This window comes from Schistocerca nitens, chromosome 9 (genome assembly GCF_023898315.1).
Source record: "Schistocerca nitens isolate TAMUIC-IGC-003100 chromosome 9, iqSchNite1.1, whole genome shotgun sequence".
NCBI lineage: Eukaryota > Metazoa > Arthropoda > Insecta > Orthoptera > Acrididae > Schistocerca > Schistocerca nitens.
Genome location: NC_064622.1, coordinates 200,916,156 through 200,939,702, shown reverse-complemented (window position 1 = coordinate 200,939,702; position 23,547 = coordinate 200,916,156). Strand labels below are relative to the sequence as shown.

The following is a 23,547-nucleotide window of genomic DNA, read 5'->3' as shown; positions in this document are numbered from 1 at the left end:
AGTTATAAGGACTGCAGGGCGTGGCGGGCTTCGTTTCACCTTACTTCAGCTGTTGTTTATATTTTCTGCGCGATTCCGTTGCGGCCGGAGTCTAGGTGTCGAGTTTTCTGCTGGTGTGCACCCGGTCGTCGCACCCGTTTTCCCGCCCGGGGTCAGCCGTATCTGTTGGTGGGAATTATTTGGCAGTGTGTGTTTTGCGTGGACCCGGTGTGCTCACGCGCTTTAATTCTGAGTTGAAATTACTGTGGTCAGGCTGGCTCGGTTGCTAGAGTGTGTGTTATTGGTTTTCTGGCTTGCTGGGGACTGCGCGCGCGCCTGTTCCGTTTTGTGATGTGGCTTCAGTCTGATATTTTTATGTGTGCTTGTTAGGTTGCTAGCAATTGCTTTTAGACTTGTGCTTACTTATCTTTATTTAAATCGCTAGGCATTGTCATTTGCCTGTTCTTTTACCGTTATTTATTTGTAGGGTCAATTAAGCCTAAGACGATGTCCAACGTGCTAGCAATTGATTTTAGCCTCGTGTGTATTTAATCCTATTCAAATTTTTGGGCATTGCCATTTGCTTGTTCTTTTACTCTTATTTATTTGTCGTGCCAGTTAGCCCTAAGATGATGTCAGACCTTGGTATCTGTCAACCTTATTTTAGATACTAGCGCTCAGGTGCAATATTGCCGGGCCTATCGCGGATTTTGTCATTAATTGAGATCCTTTTTTCCTCCTTCGTGTAAACTGATTTTGGTAAGATTGCTAGGTGGCCTGTATTCTTTTGTTACCTATGTAAGTTTGCCCGCTGCCGCAATCGTAACATGCTCTGACCGGCAAGCGGCCCATGTTGGCTAGAGTTTGAATGTGGTCTGCGCTGTTGAAATCAGCAAACTTTCTGTATTTATTATTTGAGCTTGTCATGTACGTGTTGTTGTGTTAAGGGTTTTAGGGCATTTTTAATTGAGATACCTTTTGGAAAATTTTATCACTCTTTTAAAGAAGGTATAAGAAGGAGTAACTTCGACTGAAAATTTAATTGTAAATTATAATTTGTGCTTCACATTATAAAATTTAACTGTATTAGGTGAAAGTATGTCGTTTAGTGCTCAATGATTATTTGCTAATGCATCAAATTGTAAACAGTTTTTTTGGCAGTGATTAAAACGACACAAATATGTTTCTCTGTTCACTTGTGGCATATAACATTTTTATTACTTTATATTGTAAGTAGCTTGATTTCTTTGTGTCACTGTAATTTGTAAGCCACAGAGTAATTTATTACAATTAATTAATTGTTTTGCGGAAATAAACCTTGAATTGCATGTCCCCTTTTCATTAACCGAATTCCATTCAAATTGTCCGCTCAGATAAGAATGTTTTTCATCGGCTGGAGCAACGCTTTCAGACAACTGTTAGCCTTCGGTCAGAAGTAATGGGCAGAGGGCGGTGGAAGGAGGAGGTGATTGGTTTGTAACATACCGACGGCATTGAGATCATTAAGAACGGAGCACATGTGCGAATTACGGAAGGATAGAGAAGGAAAGCGGCCGTGCCCTTTCGAAAAAAGCATCCTGGCATTTGCCTTAAAGCGATTTAGGGAAAATACGGGAAACCTAAATCAGAATGGCCGAGCGTGGGTTTGAACCATCTACATTTTAGGAACAATTCCTTCACTGACTGAATTTATTAAGGTCGCAACGGATAACGCTATAGTATTCTATGGGGCAGCCAGAGAAAGCTACGTAGCGTTAGCTAAACTTGAGGCAAACACTTCGGATTTTAGGAGCGTAATCCACTGTGCTAACCACAGCTCCATCCCGCTCGGCGTACGGAGCTCGTGCAGACGACACGATTCTTGATACCGTATCAGTTACTTCGGGAAAGGACCTGTGATATTGCAAGGAAGTTCTAGCTATCTCAAACACTTTTATTTGAAGTGGTGCATCCATACCATTACACCAACAGCCAGAAGATCGCATTCGAGATGTGCAGTTCTGTAAATGGCTTTGGCACAAAGTGGAAGGTGACGAACCTTTTATAAATAAAGTGAAAACGAATGACGAATCTAGCTTCAGTCGTAAGGACTTTTCCACCACGACAACACCCGATAAATAATTACCGTACAGGGGATACTTTAATTGAAAGTCGCTGCTTGTTATCGTTTGGTAGGTACACTACTGGCCATTAAAATTTCTACAGCACGAAGATGACGTGCTACACACGCGAAATTTAACCGACAGGAATAAGATGCTGTGATATGCAAATAATTAACTTTTCAGAGCATTCACATAAGGTTGGCGCCGGTGGCGACACCTACAGCGTGCTGACATGAGGAAAGTTTCCAACCGATTTCTCATACACAAACAGCAGTTGACCGGCGTTGCCTGGTGAAACGTTGAAGTGATGGCTCGTGTAATGAGGAGAAATGCGTACCATCACGTTTCCGACTTTCATAAAGGTCGGATTGTAGCCTATCGCGATTACGGTTTATCGAATCGCGACATTGCTGCTCGCATTGGTCGAGATCCAATGACTGTTAGCAGAATATGGAATCGGTGGGTTCAGGAGGGTAATACGGAACGCTGTGCTGAATCCCAACGGCCTTGTATCACTAGCAGTCGAGATGACAGGCATCTTATCTGCATGGCTGTAACGGATCGTGCAGCCACCCCTGAGTCAACAGATGGGGACGTTTGCAAGACAACAACCATCTTCACGACAGGAGCGCCTGCAATGGTGTACTCAACGACGAACCTGTGTGCACGAATGGAAAAACGTCATTTTTTCGGTTGAATCCGGGTTCTGTTTACAGCATCACGATGGTCGCAACAGTGTTTGTTGACATCGCGGTGAACGCACATTGGAAGCGTGTATTCGTCATCGCCATACTGGCGTATCACCCGGTATGATGGTATGTGGTGCCATTGGTTACACGTCTCGGTCACCTCTTGTTCACATTGACGGCACTTTGAATAGTGGACGTTACATTTCAGATGTGTTCTCTACTCTTCATTCGATCCCTGCGAAACCCTACGTTTCAGCAGAATAATGCACGACCGCATGTTGCAGGTCCTATACGGGCCTTTCTGGATACAGAAAATGTTCGACTGCTACCCTGGCCAGCACATCCTCCAGATCTCTCATCAATTGGAGACGTCTGGTCAATGGTGGCCGAGCAAACTGGCTCGTCAGAATACGCCAGTCACAACTGTTGGTGAACTGTGGGATCATGTTGAAGCTGCATGGGCAGCTGTACCTGTACACTTTCTGTTTGACTCAATGCCCAGAAGTATCAAGGCCGTTATTACGGCCAGAGGTGGTTGTTCTGGGTACTGATTTCTCAGTATCTATGCACCCAAATTACGTGACAATGTAGTCACATGTCATTTCTAGTATAATATATTTGTCCAATGAATACCCGTTTATCATATGCATTTCTTCTTGGTGTAGCAATTTTAATCGCCAGTAGTGTAAATTGCATAAATGTCCGAGCAAGAACAGGTACTAGGACGACTACCGACGTATGAAATAAATGAAATGTATTGGCAGCTGTGAACACCAAGGAACTGACGAGAATGAAAATTTGTGCCGAAATGGGAATCTAACCCAGATATCCCGGTTTACACATACGCATATCCGAAGGAACTTTGCATTGTTCTCCTCAACAACACCGATACTGCTATATCGTACTTATCCGCAGCGGCCGGCAACTAATTTCGGCTAAATTAAATTGTGTGTGTATGAGTATAGTTTGTGACATAAAAACAACAACATAATGGAAGTTTATGTCTGAGCGTGTCAGTACATCACAAATATCATACTTCTAAGTAATTAAGGGAAATACTTACGTATCGCATCTTCAGTCCGATGCAGTGAACGTAACACTGGAAAGAAACACACCATCAGTGTTCTTAATTACGGAGTCTTATTGTGCAAATTACATTTTATTATTATGTTGATACTCATTTTATTACACTTACTCTTTGGTTTTCATTAGTTTCATCGGGAACGGTAAAATTGTTCCTCAATATGGTCTCAGCTATATCTGGAGATAAAGACAAACGTAAAAATATCAGTGCTGGTGTTTAAGAAATAGCTCAACGTTAAATACATACACTGATGATCCAAAATATTATAACCGCTACCCTACGTGAAACTAAATGACACCTAGTGGCTTTTTACGCACATGACGCTATAAGACAAGTCTACAAGCAGAACAGAGGCGAATGGGGAAGCATTCTATCGACGATACGGGTCGGTAAAGGAGAAATCTCTGACGTAGCTGATTTTCATACGGTACACATTGTTATGGCTTAGTCACTGGGAACGAGAATCTCGAAAACGACGAATCTGTTCTTCTTTTCCCCTGCCACTGTCTTGAGTACCAGCGAATAGTGGATGAAATGCGGCGAACCCACGTGAAACAGACAAGATGTAGGATCCACACATCTCATAGCTGAAAGTGGAGATCGGATGATCGTCCACTCAGTTAAGCAAGATAGGCCGCAGTCCCCACAAATCCCATACTGAGTTAATTAGTGCATAGCGTAATAAATGTTCGTCAATTTGACTGTTAAAATGTCAGCTGCAAAGCTGTCGTCGTGTAACCGCTCTCGCTTGAGTAACCCTCTGGAATTTATTTATTAAACTCCTACCTCGAAGCATCGAATGATACAGTTTAAAAGGACCAGTTACATACGGTCCAGTCACATTAATGTGACCACAATCTATCTTCGACGTCAGTGTGTAACAACCACTTACACACGGCTAGTGGCCACACTAGCAGCAGAGGCGATATGAAACATGTTGAAACGAGGAAAATAGTGCACTCGTTCTCGTTGAGAGGAAGCGGAGCGTATTATCTGCCTCTCAAAAGGGCGTGATCATTGGCCTTAGGGCCGGGGATGTAAGCATTTCCGAAACGGCAAAATCTGTAAACTGTTCGCGTGCCGCTGTGATTAAGGTATTCCGTGTATGGCAAAATGGCGCTATCGGAAACAGGCGGCGATGCAACTGTGGTGCACCACGGGCTACAGAAAAGAGGGTTGAAGGCTGAGAAGATGTGTCCGGGCAGACAGACGTGCAACTCTTGAGCAACTGACCCCCTAGCTGAAGCAAGTAGATACCAGCAGTATTTCATCAAAGGCCGATCGGCAGTCGTTGCTGCGTATGGGACTCCACAGCACCAATTCCGACTGCAGTTCATCGGCGACGAAGGGTGGAATTTATACACCAGTATCGCAAGTGGACCTCCAATGAGTCGTGAGAGATGAATCACAATGTATGCTCCATCGGACGCTTAATTGTTGCTTAAGACGTGGAATGTCTGAAAGTAACACCCAGCAACAATCACCTGTAGGGTCCATGCAGGAGGGGACCATGTAAACCTCTTCCGTCCATTTTGCAAGACGCAGCGGATCAACACAAGTATGCATCTAACCTCGGGAACCACATTCACCTATACACGCAGTTTCCGCGGCGCGATGGCATCTACCAGCAGGACAACGCAGCATATCGCACAGCTCTCTGTGTACGTGGTTCGATGAGCACTAGTATGAGTTTACTGTATTTCCGAGGTCACCTAAACTCCTTGAGTTTTACTTCGATAGAGAATCTTACATACCAGCTCGATCGAGCCGTTCGTGCCGTGGATTCTCAACCGAGAAACCATTCGCAGCTGGCCACTGCTTTGAAGTCAGCATTGATCCACCTCACTGTCGTACCATAACCCCGCTGACACTTTTCCTGCACATGTTGTAGTGGTCCGAGCTGCAAGAGAAATTATTCAATCTTTTGGTAGGTGGTCACATTAATGTAGCTACGCTAGTATATGCCTACCTTGGCCCTGACACTGTGTCAGGAGTACACACAGGGATGTCTAGAAAGCAGTTTCCATAAGCTCTACACCTGACAGATCGATTTAACCTTTTTCAACGGAAACTTACAAGCGTTTATCAGAGCTGTTGCTAAGAATCAAAAGTGTATAGTGGATTCTAGTTTCGTCCTCCACTGTGAATCTGCACAAAATCACCGTGGAGTCGCCTAGACATTAGCTAATTTGGATTGAAGTGTTCCTTTTCGTTAGCTACCGACTCAAAACGATTTGAGTAAAATTACCAATCAGCGTATTCAGACAGTGTCATGTCGTGGTTTCCAAAACATTTCGAATTCGGTTGTTGACCTATACGACCGTGTACAGTCACTTTACGTTCCTACTATGTGGTAATACCAATCAACTGCACTCTCAATCCTTCAACGTAAAAGAAAACTACATTGATACGAGGCCATTAGAAATAACTCATCATAGTCATCTACGAGAATTTATCCAGAAAGCTTTAATTATCACAACGGAAAACAAAGTTGCCTAATTAATGTTTTGTTTTCGTCTTCAGATACGCGACCGTGGTCGTAATGCCCTATACATTGTCACTCCTGCGTCACTGTAACGTAGCACACAGCTCAATTGGACAAAATAAAATAGTGCTCTCCGCCTCTTCATCATCAGTGGACTGCGCCATTCTGTAATGGTTTCTCCAGCATCCAGCAAAGTGCAGCTCTACAGAGATGTGTAAATTTCATTATATATCAGGATGGCAGACAAGTGCCGGTAAACGATGAATAAAATAGTTATCGAGATTGAAATTTAATTTTGGTAGTGATAATTGCAACATTAAAATACTCCTCGTAAATTAGCAAGAAATAATGAAAAAACAACTAGTCCACCGCCTACATAGCTTCCACCAGACGGCCACGCATCTCCCGAGAATATAAAAATGAACTGTGACAAAATTTCGCGAGTGTCCGCCTGAACTGCTGCAAGGAAGGGCCTTCGAAGTGTAAGTGTTTCAGACAATACTTTCAATCTCTAAACCGAAGTAAGTAGTGTGAAATGTAGAGTCAACAAGCGTTTAGTCCAAGAAGAATTTAATCTTCACATCTGACGAACATGTGAGTTGAATGTGTGTAATTTTCTCCATCTTCCTCGCCAGAAGCTGCACAAAATAGTTTATATACCTGGCGGATAATAACTGTATGGCATACCCATTTGAAATTTCAAATGAATGTGTAAGAAGAAAAGAAATTGGTAGCGTGGCCTATTGAGTTACTTTCGTACTTCATCAGGTGACGTGAAGTTACAGATTACTTAATGGTACATCAAGGAAGAATTGAGTACAAACCTCTTGACAAGCCCATTTCATTTGCACATTTCATCACGATTCCTGGATCATCAGTTTTTTCTGTGACCTGAAAACAATATTATTATGAAGTAAGGTGGAAATATTTCTTTTACAAAAAATTCAACAATCTCTTTTAATTAAAAAGAGATAGATTGAGATATGAAATATACGAAATACGTGATGCACATATAACGTACGTCGTGTAACAAACAACGGAAACTCCAGGTTGTAATATTGACAACAGAAGGAAAAGTATAAACGGCTCCAGAATGAGATTTTCACTCTGCAGCGGAGTGTGCGCTGTTACGAAAGTCCCTCGCAGATTTAAACTGTGTGCCGAACCGAGACTCGAACCCGGGACCTTTGCCTTTCGCGTACAAGTGCTCTACCATCTGAGGTACCCAAGCACGACTCACGAGCCGTCCTCACAGCTTCAATTCTGCCAGTACCTCGTCTCCTACATTCCAAACTTTACAGAAGCTCTTCTGCGAACCTTGCAGCCCCTGGCTGAGGTTGAGCCATGTCTCCGGGATATCCTTTCTTCTAGGAGTCCTAGTTCCGCAAGGATCGCCCACATGACCGCCATTCGAGCAGCTCGGATAGTAATGCCAGTGTCTGTTTTCAGGTAGGTTTTTACCAAGTTTGCTAGGACAAACCTTTGTCTAAAAGGTAACGAGGCTCATTTTCATCCATCTTGTCTACCCTTTGTTTTCATTCGATTTTTAGTGTTAGGATGCATAAGGTGTGTGCATGTTGTGTGGGGACGCACGAGAAGCTGTCCTTAGTTTTGCGAACAACTAAGACGTTTTTGGCCACGGTCGGCTGTCTGGAGGTTGCTGCCTAGGGCTATAGTGTATGCGGAGAAACAGTCGCATCACATGGCCAGCCGTGGGTGTCGTTTATTTCGCCCAACTTGGGCAGCACCCAGCGCAGTGTGAGTTGATGCCCAGTTAGCTTAGTGTTTTAATAAGTTGCTAACTCTGGACATATGATTTTTTATATCTGTTGGCTGCGTTGTCCAAAATGGCGCATTATTTAAGAAAATTTATTAAACCATCTAGATGGATTCGTTTACAAAATGTTTACCACTGATTCATATGGTACACTTATTTCCTTTGTTAATATGTTGCAATGCGATCGCATCGCTCAAAGTGGAGGGACAGTGTGGGGACTGGCTGTCTGGCCTCCCCCATTCGACCTACGACGGTACAAGATGCCGCTCCCTCAGGAGTTTCCTAGCAGGTAAATGGTGAGCTCTTCGATGTTAGGCGTGTAATGGAGCTCCTTAGAGGAAGAGCGTACAGGGCTGGAAAGAAGTCCCATGTGGACTCGGTATTTCTAACAGGGAACTTCAACCGAGTTATGTCTGGCTTCGGCTGTCGGGACTACAGGGTGCAGTCATTCTGAAGCTTTGACTCATGTCGGCACCTATGACATGTTTCGCTTGGGTTCTAAGGCCAACCTCAGTTCGTTACGGCCGCTGGTGGAAGTGGTGAAGACTGCTAGCTCGCACGCAGGTGACAGCATAGCTTCTAATTTCCAGAGTAGTACTCAAAATTCCTAGCGCATTTTGTCTGGAGCCGAGTGGACGGTGTCAGCTAGAGGCCCATTCGATTCTGAGACGGTCTTGGCTGCAGTTTTGTGGACCTGAGTTATGAGGTTGAGGATCGTGGTACTTCCCTTGACAGATGAGTAGTGCACTATGCAGTGGAAGCAGCTGCTCACTTAGCAAGTGCGTGTACGAGGAATTTTAGTAGGCAATGTGATAGTTTGACGTCCACTGATGAACGCTCGCCAGTCTAAACGTAGTGCGCGCAATCAGATCGCACACAAAGTAAAGACCTGTTGAATGTCAAAATTATAACAGTAAATTACTGAATAATTCATAAAAAACGGAGGATATAGCGCTGAAATAGTACTCGGAGAAAAAAAGTGAGATTTGAGTTTAATTACCAGTTGAGACCGTTGTCGGAGATGGAAACTATATTAGGAAACGAGGACTAAATGAAACCCTAATTAGAAAGTTTTGATTTATCTAACGGGGTACAGAAGGTGCGTCGAGAAAACAGACTAGCCGCCATAGTTGGGAAGTGTCAACTGCAGTCGACGAATACGATGTGTTTACAGAGGTTGAAATTGAGCCTAACTGCGGAGTTATCTGGAGGCGAGTAACCGGCGAAATTGAAGTTAGTCTGGTCACCGTATGTTATCACCGGCCACCCGATTTCGCTGTAGTAGTGGTAAAATAAGACAAAGTAAGTATAGTTCAGTAGCAAGGAAGTACCCCTATCATATGATGCTAGTTTTACGTGACGGTAAGCTGCCGAGTACAGATTGAGACCTATATGGATACTTTGTGAACTATACGGCTAAACAGCCTTGTAATTCTTAAGACGTTAACCAAAAACCGTCTTCAGCATCTATTTAGAACTACCACAACCAATGGAAATATTTTATGCCTTGAAGCTACAACCAGGCCTGACACTGTCGACAATGCCAGAATAGAGACAGGGACTGGTGATCATTAAGTTGCCATAGTGATTTTTACTGCTGTTATTAAGTCCATCATGAAGTCTAGGAGATTACTCAGGCCGAAAAGAGCCATAAAAGCAGTTGGAAGACCAACCTGGTTTTAATAACTGAACTGGGAAAATTCTGAGTAAGCATTCTTGCACCCTTGGTTCAAAAAGGACGATGTAATGTCGACAGACAATAGTTATAGTCTAGTACACTCCTGGAAATGGAAAAAAGAACACATTGACACCGGTGTGTCAGACCCACCATACTTGCTCCGGACACTGCGAGAGGGCTGTACAAGCAATGATCACACGCACGGCACAGCGGACACACCAGGAACCGCGGTGTTGGCCGTCGAATGGCGCTAGCTGCGCAGCATTTGTGCACCGCCGCCGTCAGTGTCAGCCAGTTTGCCGTGGCATACGGAGCTCCATCGCAGTCTTTAACACTGGTAGCATGCCGCGACAGCGTGGACGTGAACCGTATGTGCAGTTGACGAACTTTGAGCGAGGGCGTATAGTGGGCATGCGGGAGGCCGGGTGGACGTACCGCCGAATTGCTCAACACGTGGGGCGTGAGGTCTCCACAGCACATCGATGTTGTCGCCAGTGGTCGGCGGAAGGTGCACGTGCCCGTCGACCTGGGACCGGACCGCAGCGACGCACGGATGCACGCCAAGACCGTAGGATCCTACGCAGTGCCGTAGGGGACCGCACCGCCACTTCCCAGCAAATTAGGGACACTGTTGCTTCTGGGGTATCGGCGAGGACCATTCGCAACCGTCTCCATGAAGCTGGGCTACGGTCCCGCACACCGTTAGGCCGTCTTCCGCTCACGCCCCAACATCGTGCAGCCCGCCTCCAGTGGTGTCGCGACAGGCGTGAATGGAGGGACGAATGGAGACGTGTCGTCTTCAGCGATGAGAGTCGCTTCTGCCTTGGTGCCAATGATGGTCGTATGCGTGTTTGGCGCCGTGCAGGTGAGCGCCACAATCAGGACTGCATACGACCGAGGCACACAGGGCCAACACCCGGCATCATGGTGTGGGGAGCGATCTCCTACACTGGCCGTACACCACTGGTGATCGTCGAGGGGACACTGAATAGTGCACGGTACATCCAAACCGTCATCGAACCCATCGTTCTACCATTCCTAGACCGGCAAGGGAACTTGCTGTTCCAACAGGACAATGCACGTCCGCATGTATCCCGTGCCACCCAACGTGCTCTAGAAGGTGTAAGTCAACTACCCTGGCCAGCAAGATCTCCGGATCTGTCCCCCATTGAGCATGTTTGGGACTGGATGAAGCGTCGTCTCACGCGGTCTGCACGTCCAGCACGAACGCTGGTCCAACTGAGGCGCCAGGTGGAAAAGGCATGGCAAGCCGTTCCACAGGACTACATCCAGCATCTCTACGATCGTCTCCATGGGAGAATAGCAGCCTGCATTGCTGCGAAAGGTGGATATACACTGTACTAGTGCCGACATTGTGCATGCTCTGTTGCCTGTGTCTATGTGCCTGTGGTTCTGTCAGTGTGATCATGTGATGTATCTGACCCCAGGAATGTGTCAATAAAGTTTCCCCTTCCTGGGACAATGAATTCACGGTGTTCTTATTTCAATTTCCAGGAGTGTATAAGGTCGATACGCAAATCATAAAATTACTCCCACCGGCTCACTTCAACCGAAAATTTTGCCAAGAACCAGCGACAATTTAGGTCGTACGTAAAGACACTAAGCTACTCGAAGGCTTCTTATCTGACATTCGTTGAATAATATGATGTGGCAATAAAAGACAGTTTAAGAATAGCTGAACTTTTATTCACGAGGGAACGTCGTATAGAAATACAAGGCAGTTCTTTATTTTATTTTATTTTTTCAAGGCCCAATCGCTTACTACATCGATACCAAAGTGGAAACCAAAGATGTTATATCTGCAACTTCACCTTCCGTCTTCTTCTCTCATAGTAACCGCTCCGACGTACATATTTATCATAGTGTTGTACAGATCTTCTAATACACTCGTCGTAGAAGGCAACTGCCTCTGCCTTCCAGAGATTCTCTACACTAGTCTAAATCACGTTGTCTGTGTTAAAATTCTGTCTTCTTAATCAGCTGCTGTTGTGACTTTTTTTAAAAAAAATATCATTTTGTTCGCTTTTCTTCGTTGCGTCTGCTCGGAACGGACGTCGTAAGACATCCGTTTAAGTTCGTTGTTGATCGATAAACTCAGGTTTTTTTCATTACAGAGGGCAGATAACCCTCTGACCGAACACGCTGAGCTACCGTGCCGGCGTGACTAAAGATGAGGAAATCAGAGGTAGCCAAGTCCGGGCTGTATGGTGGGTGATCAAACAACTCCAATCGAAAATGGTGCAGGAGCGAATTTGTTGCACCTGCAAGGTATGGCTGAGCATTTTGGTGCAGAGTGACAATGCATGGTGATAGTGTTCCTCTTCGCTTGTTCTGTATTGCCTTCCATGGACAATTTTCTCGAGCTGCCCGATCCACTTCAATACACTCGCTGAACAAGATCATCGGCTGACGTTCGCTTCCTTACCTAACTGCCAGCATCATGAACATCTGTACGTCCAGCCCCAAGGTTCCTGCACCCCTGCCGCACTTCGGTGGCATGCATGACAGTTATGTGCGCTGCTTGAAATAAGGCTGAAATCGAATAATGGCTTGCACTTCACAAACTGCAGGAGGCTTTAGTGTTCTGTACATCTTTATGTACTCATTGTTGGCTCATAACTGAAAAGGAAGACTTGAGACGATTGGTGGGAATACTAGATACACTGTGAAACACATCTGCACAAAGTTTCATCTGATTTTCACTGTGGTTTTAATTTCGCTATTGATCAGACCATGAAGAAAATTAGTCCTCATACACTAGTTTGACCAGTGCAATATGGACAACGTAAAAAGTAGACATACGTGACACTGAGATGCACCTGAAAGGGTTGAAAACAAATGTTGCTAGATCCAGAAGTAATTTCAGTTCGGTTTTACATAGAGTATTTTTCGACATCGCCCCTTATCATTCGTCTAGACAAAATTCGCAAGAAATTGGGCAAATGAGCAGGCAATTCCTGTATACTTCTACAAGAAGGCTAAAGGAATAGAGCCCAAAATTACGAACCTGTATCCCCAGCATGGTTTGATATATAATTCTTCAGTATATTCTAAGTCGGTTTGTAATGGATTTCTTTGAGACTTCTGTCCACAAATTAGTATGGAGCTAGAAAGAACCACTCCAACGAAACTCATATACCAAGACATTCGGAAAGTGATTGATTCAGTACCCCACTGCAGACTATTAACGAAAATCCTTGTATATGGAATAGGATGTCAGAGATGTCAGGCCCTTGAGTGACTGTGGGAGGATAGAGGATGACTTTGACAGATTTTCTGTTTGGTATGATCAATTTAGAAAAATGTAAGTTAATGGGGATAAGGTGAAAAATCAGTCCTCTAAATTTCGAATACAGTGTTAGTGGTCCGATTCTTGACACAGTTACATCGATTAATAAGTCTGTCTTTACGCTGCTAAATAACACGATATGTAACGAGCTTGTAATCGGTGATAGGAGACGTAAATGGTCGACTGCCGTTCATTAGGAGTGAAAGTAGGCTGTTTAGGTTTTTTTATTGGTAACGCCACCTCTGTATGAAAATCACTGGCTGTGCTGTGTGCAGCCTGTGGTTGCCTTGCATTTTTGTAATACTCAACCATTGTAGTGTTAGGCAGCTGGCTGTGAACAGCGCGTAGCGTTGCGCAGTTGGAGGTGAGCCGCCAGCAGTGGTGGATGTGGGGAGAGAGATGGCGGAGCTTTGAAATTTGTCATGAACTGCTATATTTATAAATGATGATATCAAGGTAAATACATTGTTTGTTCTCTATTAATATCTTTCATTTGCTAACTATCCCTATCAGTAGTTAGTGCCTTCCATAGTTTGAATCTTTTATTTAGCTGGCAGTAGTGGCGCTCGCTGTATTGCAGTAGCTTGAGCAGCGAAGATTTTTGTGAGGTAAGTGATTTGTGAAAGGTATAGTTTAATGTTAGTCAGGGCCATTCTTTTGTAGGGAATCTTGAAAGTCAGATTGCGTTGCGCTAAAAATATTGTGCGTCAGGTTAAGCACAGTCTAGTAAAATTGATAAAAGGGGACATTTCATATGTCGACCCTTAGCCGAGGATACCTCACTGGAATCTTCTGATTTTTTTCTTGTAGTTTGTGTAATTAGTGTAGATTTTGTTTATTGCTGGCGCGTAATTGTAGAGAGAATCTCCTTTGTAGTTGCAGTCTTTCATTGTTGTACAGTAAAACAGGTGTGGCACGCATGTGGATTTGCACCAAGTATTTCGCTGCTGCAATTAACTAGATATTATTTTCAGTGTTATGTTAATGTGTTCTCTTATTTTTGCTCTTCAAATTGTGTTTTTCTGTGTTGTTGTGTGAAATACTGTGACAATAATGGCGTGTGAAAAACGTAATACTAGGCTCCAAAGTAAACTGCGAAATGACAGTGAAAACGAAAGCAGTGTGTTAGCGCCACCGAGTAATGAATTAACTGATGTTCAAAGTAATAATTTGGTAATTGTGCATAGGGAAATGGAGCGGGCGGCAAACAATGGCGTGGACAGTGAAACAATTAGTGAGCAGGGAAGCATTATCGATCGATCGGTCGGCAATAGCTCGCCTCAGGAATCCGAAATGACAGGACACAATTTTGCAAATACTGTAGATAAAGGTTTTGCGTCCTCACCGTTTTCTCAAATAAGTCAAGAGACAATTTCTGCTAGTCAAAATGTGAATGTTGCCGGTGCAAATGCACTGCCGAAAAGCATAGAGGAACAGATTCCAGACACTCATTCATTATTATTGCAATTAATGCAACAAATGAAACAAAATCAGAGACAAACACAGCAACAGCTAGACACAGTGGAACAAAATCTTAAAAAGTTAGACACAATGGAACAAAATCAGAGACAAACACAGCAAAAGCTTCAAAAGTTAGACACAATGGAACTAAATCAGAGACAAACACAGCAACAGCTTCAAAACTTAGTCTCATTGGAGCAAACTCTTGAACAAACACGTGAGGATTTAACTACTGAGTTACATCACATTGAATCGAAATGTCAAAAAGTCTGTAATGACGTAAAAACACAAATTTGTGAGCATTTCCAACCTATTTTTTCGCGGCATGAAAATCCACTACAGAATCACGAAGCAGCCATAAAAGAACTGCAAACTACTGTTCACGAAAATCATGAGACCTTGCAAGTTAAATTTGACTCAGTTGCATCTACCGATTCGGTTACGCAACTTGCAAAAACTCAGGAAAACTTAAAGGACACAGTAGATACTCTGAAACTTGGTTCAGAAAAACACACTGAGGAAATAAGTACACTATCGGAGAAAGTAGCCGAACTTTCGGATCAGGTCACTAACTTATCTACAAAGGTAGATGAGGATCTGAATGACACAACACCTGTAGCCTTCACTGACACTGAAGAGTACGAACAAATTAGAAAATTCAAACAAAATCAAAATCAAATCAATACACAGTACAAAAGAGAAATCCGGGAAGTGCAAGATCAGTTGGCACAAGTAGTACAAGAATTACGTATTTCAGAGGACACTCGCGCTCCAACACGGGAAGAGGGACTTAGAAATACGGAAAAGACGCAAAATAATAACACAGGGCATTTCGGAAGTTATGAAAGAAACTGGCAATGTGCACCGAATTTTGAGATGGAACGGCCGACACGACCTAACAATGACCGATATGCGACTCGCCGACATGATGATTTTGACTATAAGCTGTTCATTACTACACGTAAATTCAAAACGTTTAAGAATTCTGCCAACGACATTCATCCACAAGCGTGGCTCCATCAATTCTCTCATTGTTTTCCTCCCAACTGGTCATTAGAACACAGATTAGAATTTATGTGTGGCTACTTAGAGAATGAACCAGCTGTAAGAATGCGATCGGTCATTCACGATTGTCATAGTGAAGGAGAATTTTACCATGCCTTCCTCTCAGCATATTGGTCTCAAGCCACACAAGACCGAGTAAAACATGGCATCATAATGATGGAACGTTTCGAACAATCTGAATTCTCCAGTCTTGTGAAATATTTTGAAGATATGTTGCACAAGAATCAGTACCTGTCAAACCCATACAGCCCCTCAGAACTCATCCGCATTTGCTTAATCAAACTGCCTGAGCATTTACGACATATTATTTTGGCAGGACGTTGCAAAGACGACATTTAAGCATTTCAAGGACTCTTGCAAGAACTGGAAATTGACACTGACAATCGCGGAACGCACGAGCACAACAATTACAGATCACATCCGTCGCAATTCCGTGATGAAAGAAATAATAACTGGACGCGACATGGCTATTCTCACAACACAAATCGTGACCGAAACAGACACCACCCGTATAACAACCATTGGCAGAGTAGTAATAATTACAGGGAAAGATCACCTCTCCGCGGTAATGACTATCAGAGAGACAATCAGAGAAACAGGCAATATGGGAACCAAAACAATTATTATTACGAGAGACAGAATAACTTTAGACGCAACGGTCCAGCGCGCAGTTACGATTCAGGGAGAAATTCTCCACCACTTAACCGACAAGAAAGAAACTACAGGAACTACCAACATGACGACAGACGATGTGATCGTAACGACAGACCTGAATTGCATCAGAACTGGCGGGATTTAAACAGGACAGGGCCCTCTCGTCACGGTGAATTTGTAGAAGTTAGGTCTCCTAATCCCAATAACGGCGCGCGCCAACAAAGAGACAGACAATGACTCGCACAGCAGGCAGTCGCGTGCGCCCGCTGGCTCCGAGAAAAATAACATAAGACGATAGCCTTGAGAAAAATTCCAGCATTCTTTACCGACGTATTAAACATGACAATTGCTTTTCAGTTGAAAGTCTGCGTACTAGGAAGAGTAAAGGTTTACACACATTTCATGTGTAAAACCGTTTATTGGAAGATAATCTGCTTTTTAACTTTGTCTTTCCCACAAAATTTTTCACTTCACATTTCTAGTATGCTTTGCCAGACTTAGAATCTGTTAACATGCAACAATTTTGAAGTTAAATATCCAGTCAAGAACCAAGAGAACTTATTTAAACAGAAATTACGAATGCATTGTTGTAGTGAACAGACTACACAGTGTTGTATTTGTACATTCTTGCTTGTTTGTTGCACGATTACGTAACGACTATAAGGCTCACATACTTAGAACATTTACCAGTACTGTTAATGAGATTTTAATGCAACATTTTGGTTTACTTGAAAATACATTCTGGATTTACTTTATATGAGATACCAGAGGACACAGTGATTAGTTTATGTGACAGCTACACGATGTTATCACGACGCTACTAATGAGTGACTATTTACAATGTTGTTTTTTCAGTGTATCTGTTTTATATCTGCACAATTTTTCTGAATTCTTCTGGAAAGTAAAACATGTTTTAGTATTTAACTTTTGTGGTATAGCTACAATGAGGCAGCCTTTTCCATAGCACAACAATACGTTACAGCACAGTACTTTCTTCATCACAACAATAAGCGTAATAACTAAGATATCTATACGCAAAGCATTTCACTTTTGTTTCTCATGAGGTAAGTACATTGACTTCTGCAGAACCTAGCTTTCGGAGGACGATAACTACGAGACTTCCACAGAGATTATCTTACAACATGACGCGCATTTAGAGCTACAGGACACGTATTTGAGTGATTAATTTTGTACTTAAAACATTTATTTTTAAAGATTTTTGAATTGCAAAGAAAGTTTTCCGTGATACATTTCATTCCATTGCTGTAATCTGTAACACCTGAGGGTATAATTACATTAATCGTCAGGGGGGTACACGCCTATTTTGTGTACCATGTGTCTGGCAAACACAAGGAGCCCTAGCTAATATGGTATTTGCTTATACAACTTTACACATCGGTACCATATTTGTCTAACACATAAATTACACAGCTATCTAATCATTTAACAAAGAAACAAACATTTTTTTATTACGTCAGTGACAGATGTTTATGCAATTACACAGTTGGATAACTTCACACTTATGAAACTGTATTTTGTCTATACTTTGTAAACTGTTCATATTTTTTCAGAACCATTGTGATACTACATGAGCTTTGAATGATGTATTTGGTATGGGATCATGATTTTTGAAGTACGTTTGAGGTAGATAACACTTTTGAAATGAGCAGAGGATTTTTTTCAGGTTTTAAAATATTCAGGAAGATACGACGATTTTGAGATTTGGCTGAGGTTTTATGATGTTATGATGACGATATGTATTATGCTGTTGCGGTATGTTTATGATAAATAAGCTGATCCTATATGAGGAATTTGATTATGCTACCTATCTGTTATGATGAAATATTGTAGAAGTGTCGACGATATGTATATGTATAATAAGGTAAGGAGTAATGAGTAGCGGTTAGGGACTCTTGACTTGTGGAAAAGGATGTTGGGAACCAAGAATCGTACTTTAAGAGTTATGAAATGTGTGTAAATGCGTGAATGTATCACAATGCCGGCGAAAAATTTTTGGACACTGTTATATTTATAGGATTTTGTTTCTACAGATTCTCGACCTGTGAAATATTTTTATATGAGACTGCCACTGTAGCAGAAACTACTGTCGTAAATATTTCAGTAAGAAAGGTAAGTGACCTTGACGTAATGCATCTTGAGCGGCCACCTGTGCCAGCCACCTGGAGAAAAAGCCATTAGGTGGTAGAAAAAAAAAAGGGAGCCAATTATCCTCGCTATTGACGTTCCTTTGCAGAAAGCATCGTAAATATGACACGCTAATAATAACTTGGAAACATTCTTACATCTGCACACCTGATTAGGACAAGTGTCTATCTACGAGAATTGAGAGAAACGCCATATGGCTTGCTTTATGTATTTATTTACTCATTTTGTTTAATATCTAGTTTCTAGCTGCACTGCAGCACTGGTTAAAATAAAATTTTATAGATGTACTAATATAAATATTTTCTGTCTCCAGATCCAGTAAATAATAGTTTTGTGATATATTTCCAAAAAAATGAGGGAGCATAAAAAGACATTTCCCTTCACAGGAACTGCATGAATAATTTCTTTACGATTTGGTAACTTATCTGCTAGTGTAAGTTCTCGTGATGCATCACTCTAGTGTTAAGATGTGACGTAAGTTTTAAACATGGCCATTTTTACTGTAATATTTTTTCTGCTTGAGCTATGTCATGTTTAGGTATAAGTTGCTGCTGTTTGCCAGGCATAGTGTTATTGAATTTGACTTTGTATTATTCTGTTAAGCCAGTTTTACTAATGATTTATTTTTATTGTTTGCTGCACATTGCCTTAGATTAGTTGTAATATTACAATTGCTTTGCTAATTTCTTAATGCTGCTTGCTTCGCAAATCTGCGTTTTTTTTTCATTGCTGTTTATATTAATTGTTTTATGTGATGCTGCATTGCCTCATCCCTTGGTATATATATCTGAGCTCAGTAGATTTAAGTTAGCTCAAGAGGGGGTAGACTATATAAGAAACTAACTATGATGAATTGGAAGCAATGCATTAACAAGGTATATGAAAAAGATTTGGGCCAAATGAGTATTGTACAATGAGAAATAATTATTTTGAGAGAAATATGAATAGAATACAGGAAGGAGGTTTAGATAGGACCTTTTGGAAATAATGAAGAACGCAGGGAGATCTCCGAGAAGTAAAGAAAGTTTTGTTTGCAAAATACTGCAGTAAAACAAACCCTGTCCTTTCCTTTTGTGTTATCCCTCTATGTGGTTGTGTACCCTTGTGTATTTGTTTTCTTCCTGTCTCTGTGTAGTTTCATAGAATTTTTTTTCTAATACTATTCACTATGATGAGGAATACTGTTATCCTCAAATATAATTGGTATTAATAATATGTTATTTAACTTGTAAATATGCTTAGATATTATTTATTCTGTTTTTTTAATGCTCATGTGTGAAGTTGATGTTTCAATAATTATTCTGATCTTTTATGTATTTACTTATGTCATAATTCCTGTAACATTGATGTATATGTTTATTTCTATTGTGTTGTAAAGCCTGTACTACAAATGTTATCTGTATTGTTATGTTCTTTAATGATGTATTTTGTACCTTTGTAATTGTACTCTCATGTTATAAAATTGTAATTGACAGCAGTTCATCAAATTAAGTAACTTGTAAGTTCCATTTCACTGCACATGTTTCTGTTGGTCATACTATATGGACAATATGTGACAAGTAGGGACTGTTAGTGTTTGCACATGTGTTAATAATTCAGCAAGGGACTGGATAACAGCATTGCTGGTTCTAAGGACAATTCCAAAAACTTTGTGAGTTGACAAGTGGTGGTTTATGGACTTGCTATATTAGCCGCAAGACTCTTCAATGGTGATTGTGCACCTGCACAGTCACAACAGTTGGCTGCTGGCCATCTCTACAAGGACTACAGTGGGTCTGCATCCTTGATGACCCACCAGTACCACTATCTCTACAAGGACTACAGTGGGTCTACCTCTTTGATGATCCATCAATACCATTATTTCCACAAGGACTGCAGTGGGTCTGCGCCTCTGGTGGCCAACCAATACCGTAATCTCTACCAGGACTACAGTGGGTCTGCTCTGTGATGACCTACCAAACGATATTCTTCAAAACTTCGATTGACTCCGCTGTGGGTTTGCTCTGTTGTGGCCCATTACCTGTCAGCATGTCAAGAGTCAGCACTGTCTTTCCGTTGGAAGGACAACACTACTTCTTCAAGACTGCATGGAAATCCACTACTTCCGTGTGCATTTTCTTTTACTGCTCAGACTTTGAGAAAAATACTGCAATGTGATGAATGATCAGGACTGTCTTTATGGACTGTGAGAAAATTTTAGCTTTTGACCAACATTGTATCAATAAGTGTGTGCATTTGATTTCTTTGTTATTGTAATTATGAAAATTTTTTTTCAAATCTGTATTGGGCACTGCCCAAACAAATTTGTAAAATTTTTTGTGAGGAGCATGGGGGCTATGTAAGTAGGCTGTTTAGGTTTTTTTATTGGTAACGTCACCTCTGTATGAAAATCACTGGCTGTGCTGTGTGCAGCCTGTGGTTGCCTTGCATTGTTGTAATACTCAACCATTGTAGTGTTAGGCAGCTGGCTGTGAACAGCGCGTAGCGTTGCGCAGTTGGAGGTGAGCCGCCAGCAGTGGTGGATGTGGGGAGAGAGATGGCGGAGCTTTGAAATTTGTCATGAACTGCTATATTTATAAATGATGATATCAAGGTAAATACATTGTTTGTTCTCTATTAATATCTTTCATTTGCTAACTATCCCTATCAGTAGTTAGTGCCTTCCATAGTTTGAATCTTTTATTTAGCTGGCAGTAGTGGCGCTCGCTGTATTGCAGTAGCTTGAGCAGCGAAGATTTTTGTGAGGTAAGTGATTTGTGAAAGGTATAGTTTAATGTTAGTCAGGGCCATTCTTTTGTAGGCAATCTTGAAAGTCAGATTGCGTTGCGCTAAAAATATTGTGCGTCAGGTTAAGCACAGTCTAGTAAAATTGATAAAAGGGGACGTTTCAGGAGAAATTTACGTAAGTGTAGCTTACCTCTAACGGGGACCACATATAGAACGATAGTGGTACTCATCATTGAGTAATGCTCGAATGTATGTCATCTTCACGAGGTCGGACCAGAGGTAGACATCGAAGCAGTTCAGAGAACTGCTGTTAGATTTGTTATCGGTTTGTTCTGTAAGCAGACGACTGTTACGGAAAGGCTGCTTGAACTCCAATGGAAATCTCAGGAGATAAGTCGAACATTTACAGAACCGACATTTTGACTGACTGCTGACACCTTCTACCGTAGCCGATTTTCATTTCGTGTAAGGACTGTACGACAGGATAAGATATATTAGGGATCATACGAAGGCATATAGAGAGTCATTTTTCCATCGCTCCATTTGCGACTTAAATAGGAAAGGGAATGACTAGTATTGACACAAGACACCCTTCTCCATGCACCGTACTGTGGCCTGTGGTGTAACTATGTAAAGTAGATATTCTTGAAGATGGAGCAATAAGAAGGTCGTCGCAAGAGAGGCATTTGGGGGCACATCGAAACATTAAGAAGACTGCTGCGAATAGCTGTCCTATGACTTTTATCACCTCGGTGTAAATTCATTACAGAGCAAATTCGTCACACACTTTAAAGGTCATCTGAAATGAAACTATGCAGGACTGCCTCGCGAGATGGAAACGTCGCTGCGAAGAGTATGTGGACAAATAATCTTTGAAATCAATAACAAAGCTTAAGGAAATCAAATTTCCGAAATGTTCTGAACAGAGCTCAGGAATGGGAGGTTGGGATGATCATCAGCCAGAAAACGTTTGCAACCACCACCACTTTAAGAAAAGAGAAACGCCAGAATATGAAAATTAATAATCTAGGGCTGTCATCTGTTTTGATCTGAATGTGGTAATGCTTTCTACGCAAAATCTCCTTCACACGTACAAAAAATAAGAAATACATGTTCAGAAAGTATCAGGAAAACCATGGAAATTGTGTATCTCATAACCCTAGACAGAATATCTAAGTGAATTATTAGAAAATAGCTCTCGATAGTCACCTATAGACTTACTGTTCATTTACAGTATTTTTTCATGCCGTCATGAAGTGAAATACTTACCTCACCAGAGTCACAGGAAGTCGTAACTATGATAGCACACATAAAAATGCAAATCTTTAGCACCCTCATTGCTAGTAATATGTATACGAAATTCAGCTATGCGCAGATAGTGCCTGTGCACTATTTATCTAGGCGTCGACTGGCGGGATTTCAACTTGTCGTATATCTTTTATGTAAGTACAGACACTGTGACGTAACTATGAGTGCCACAACTGTCACACCTGCACCGTGAAAAGGACATCCTCTGTTTCCGGTTACTGTCCAGTGCTGTCAGAACGAAGGTAATTTGGTTGAAAGTGCCATATTACGTAAACATAGCTTAGTATGTGATACAACAAAAGAATATTAGCCTCGTCCCGCCTCCAGCGAACGGGTAATAAATCACGCCACGGTTTAAGGCATGCCATGAGCCTGTCTCTTTCCTTCATAGGCTAACCTTGCGCTCGTATTAACGGCACAGGTAACAAACTTGCAGCAGCGATTCAGTAATGTTTTTGAAGTGGTTCCACAACAGTAAATAAGTGATATGGAGAATTACCGCCCAGTCAACAATAAGACCATTAAAACTGGAGCAAAACGTCAGATTGAAAACAGACGAGTAACTATATATTTTAAAAATAAATTATTGCGGCACTGCGTTTACTAGCCGCTTTGCCGCCTAAAGTGAGAACTGAAAAATGACGCCCTTCTTTTATTCTGACAATGGTCTCCGATGTGCCCCCCTCCCCCCACGATGTACTCATTTTCTGGGGATAGTCCTCGATTTTCATGCTGTTTCCTCATTTCCTTAAAAACTGACTGAGGACAACAAACGTCTTCAATTTCTTCTTTTTTGGCACCTATTTTTGAAATTGCCAAAAGTAATTGAAATTGGAAGAATGTGATGAGCATTTTAAACTAGAACTCAACTGAATACACCAGTGAAATCAAGTTTGGCATCAAATAGCTATTATATTTCGTTGGAAGAATATGGCATATTACAGCTTTGTACAGACGGAAGATATGCCGCAGCATCAGACTACCTCATCTGAATAATCGTGGTGTTCCATCGTATCTGTTGTGATTGAAATGTGTTTAGAATGAAGAATAAATCTCGTATTT

The 23,547-nt window shown here is 41.9% G+C and overlaps 1 protein-coding gene across 1 annotated transcript in view; it reads right to left on the bottom strand.

Annotated features, from left to right (window-relative positions):
* The window catches only part of LOC126203591 (uncharacterized), a 66,261-nt gene extending 43,680 nt beyond the window's left edge, over positions 1–22,581 (bottom strand). Inside the window, exons 1-4 of the mRNA XM_049937953.1 lie at positions 22,447–22,581; positions 7,164–7,230; positions 3,966–4,030; positions 3,834–3,869 (exon numbers count right to left, since the gene is read on the bottom strand). Coding sequence (XP_049793910.1) covers positions 3,834–3,869; positions 3,966–4,030; positions 7,164–7,230; positions 22,447–22,515 — 237 coding nt within the window. The 5' untranslated portion in view covers positions 22,516–22,581. The remainder of the gene's footprint in view (positions 1–3,833; positions 3,870–3,965; positions 4,031–7,163; positions 7,231–22,446) is intronic.
* Between the last annotated feature and the right edge of the window lie 966 nt (positions 22,582–23,547).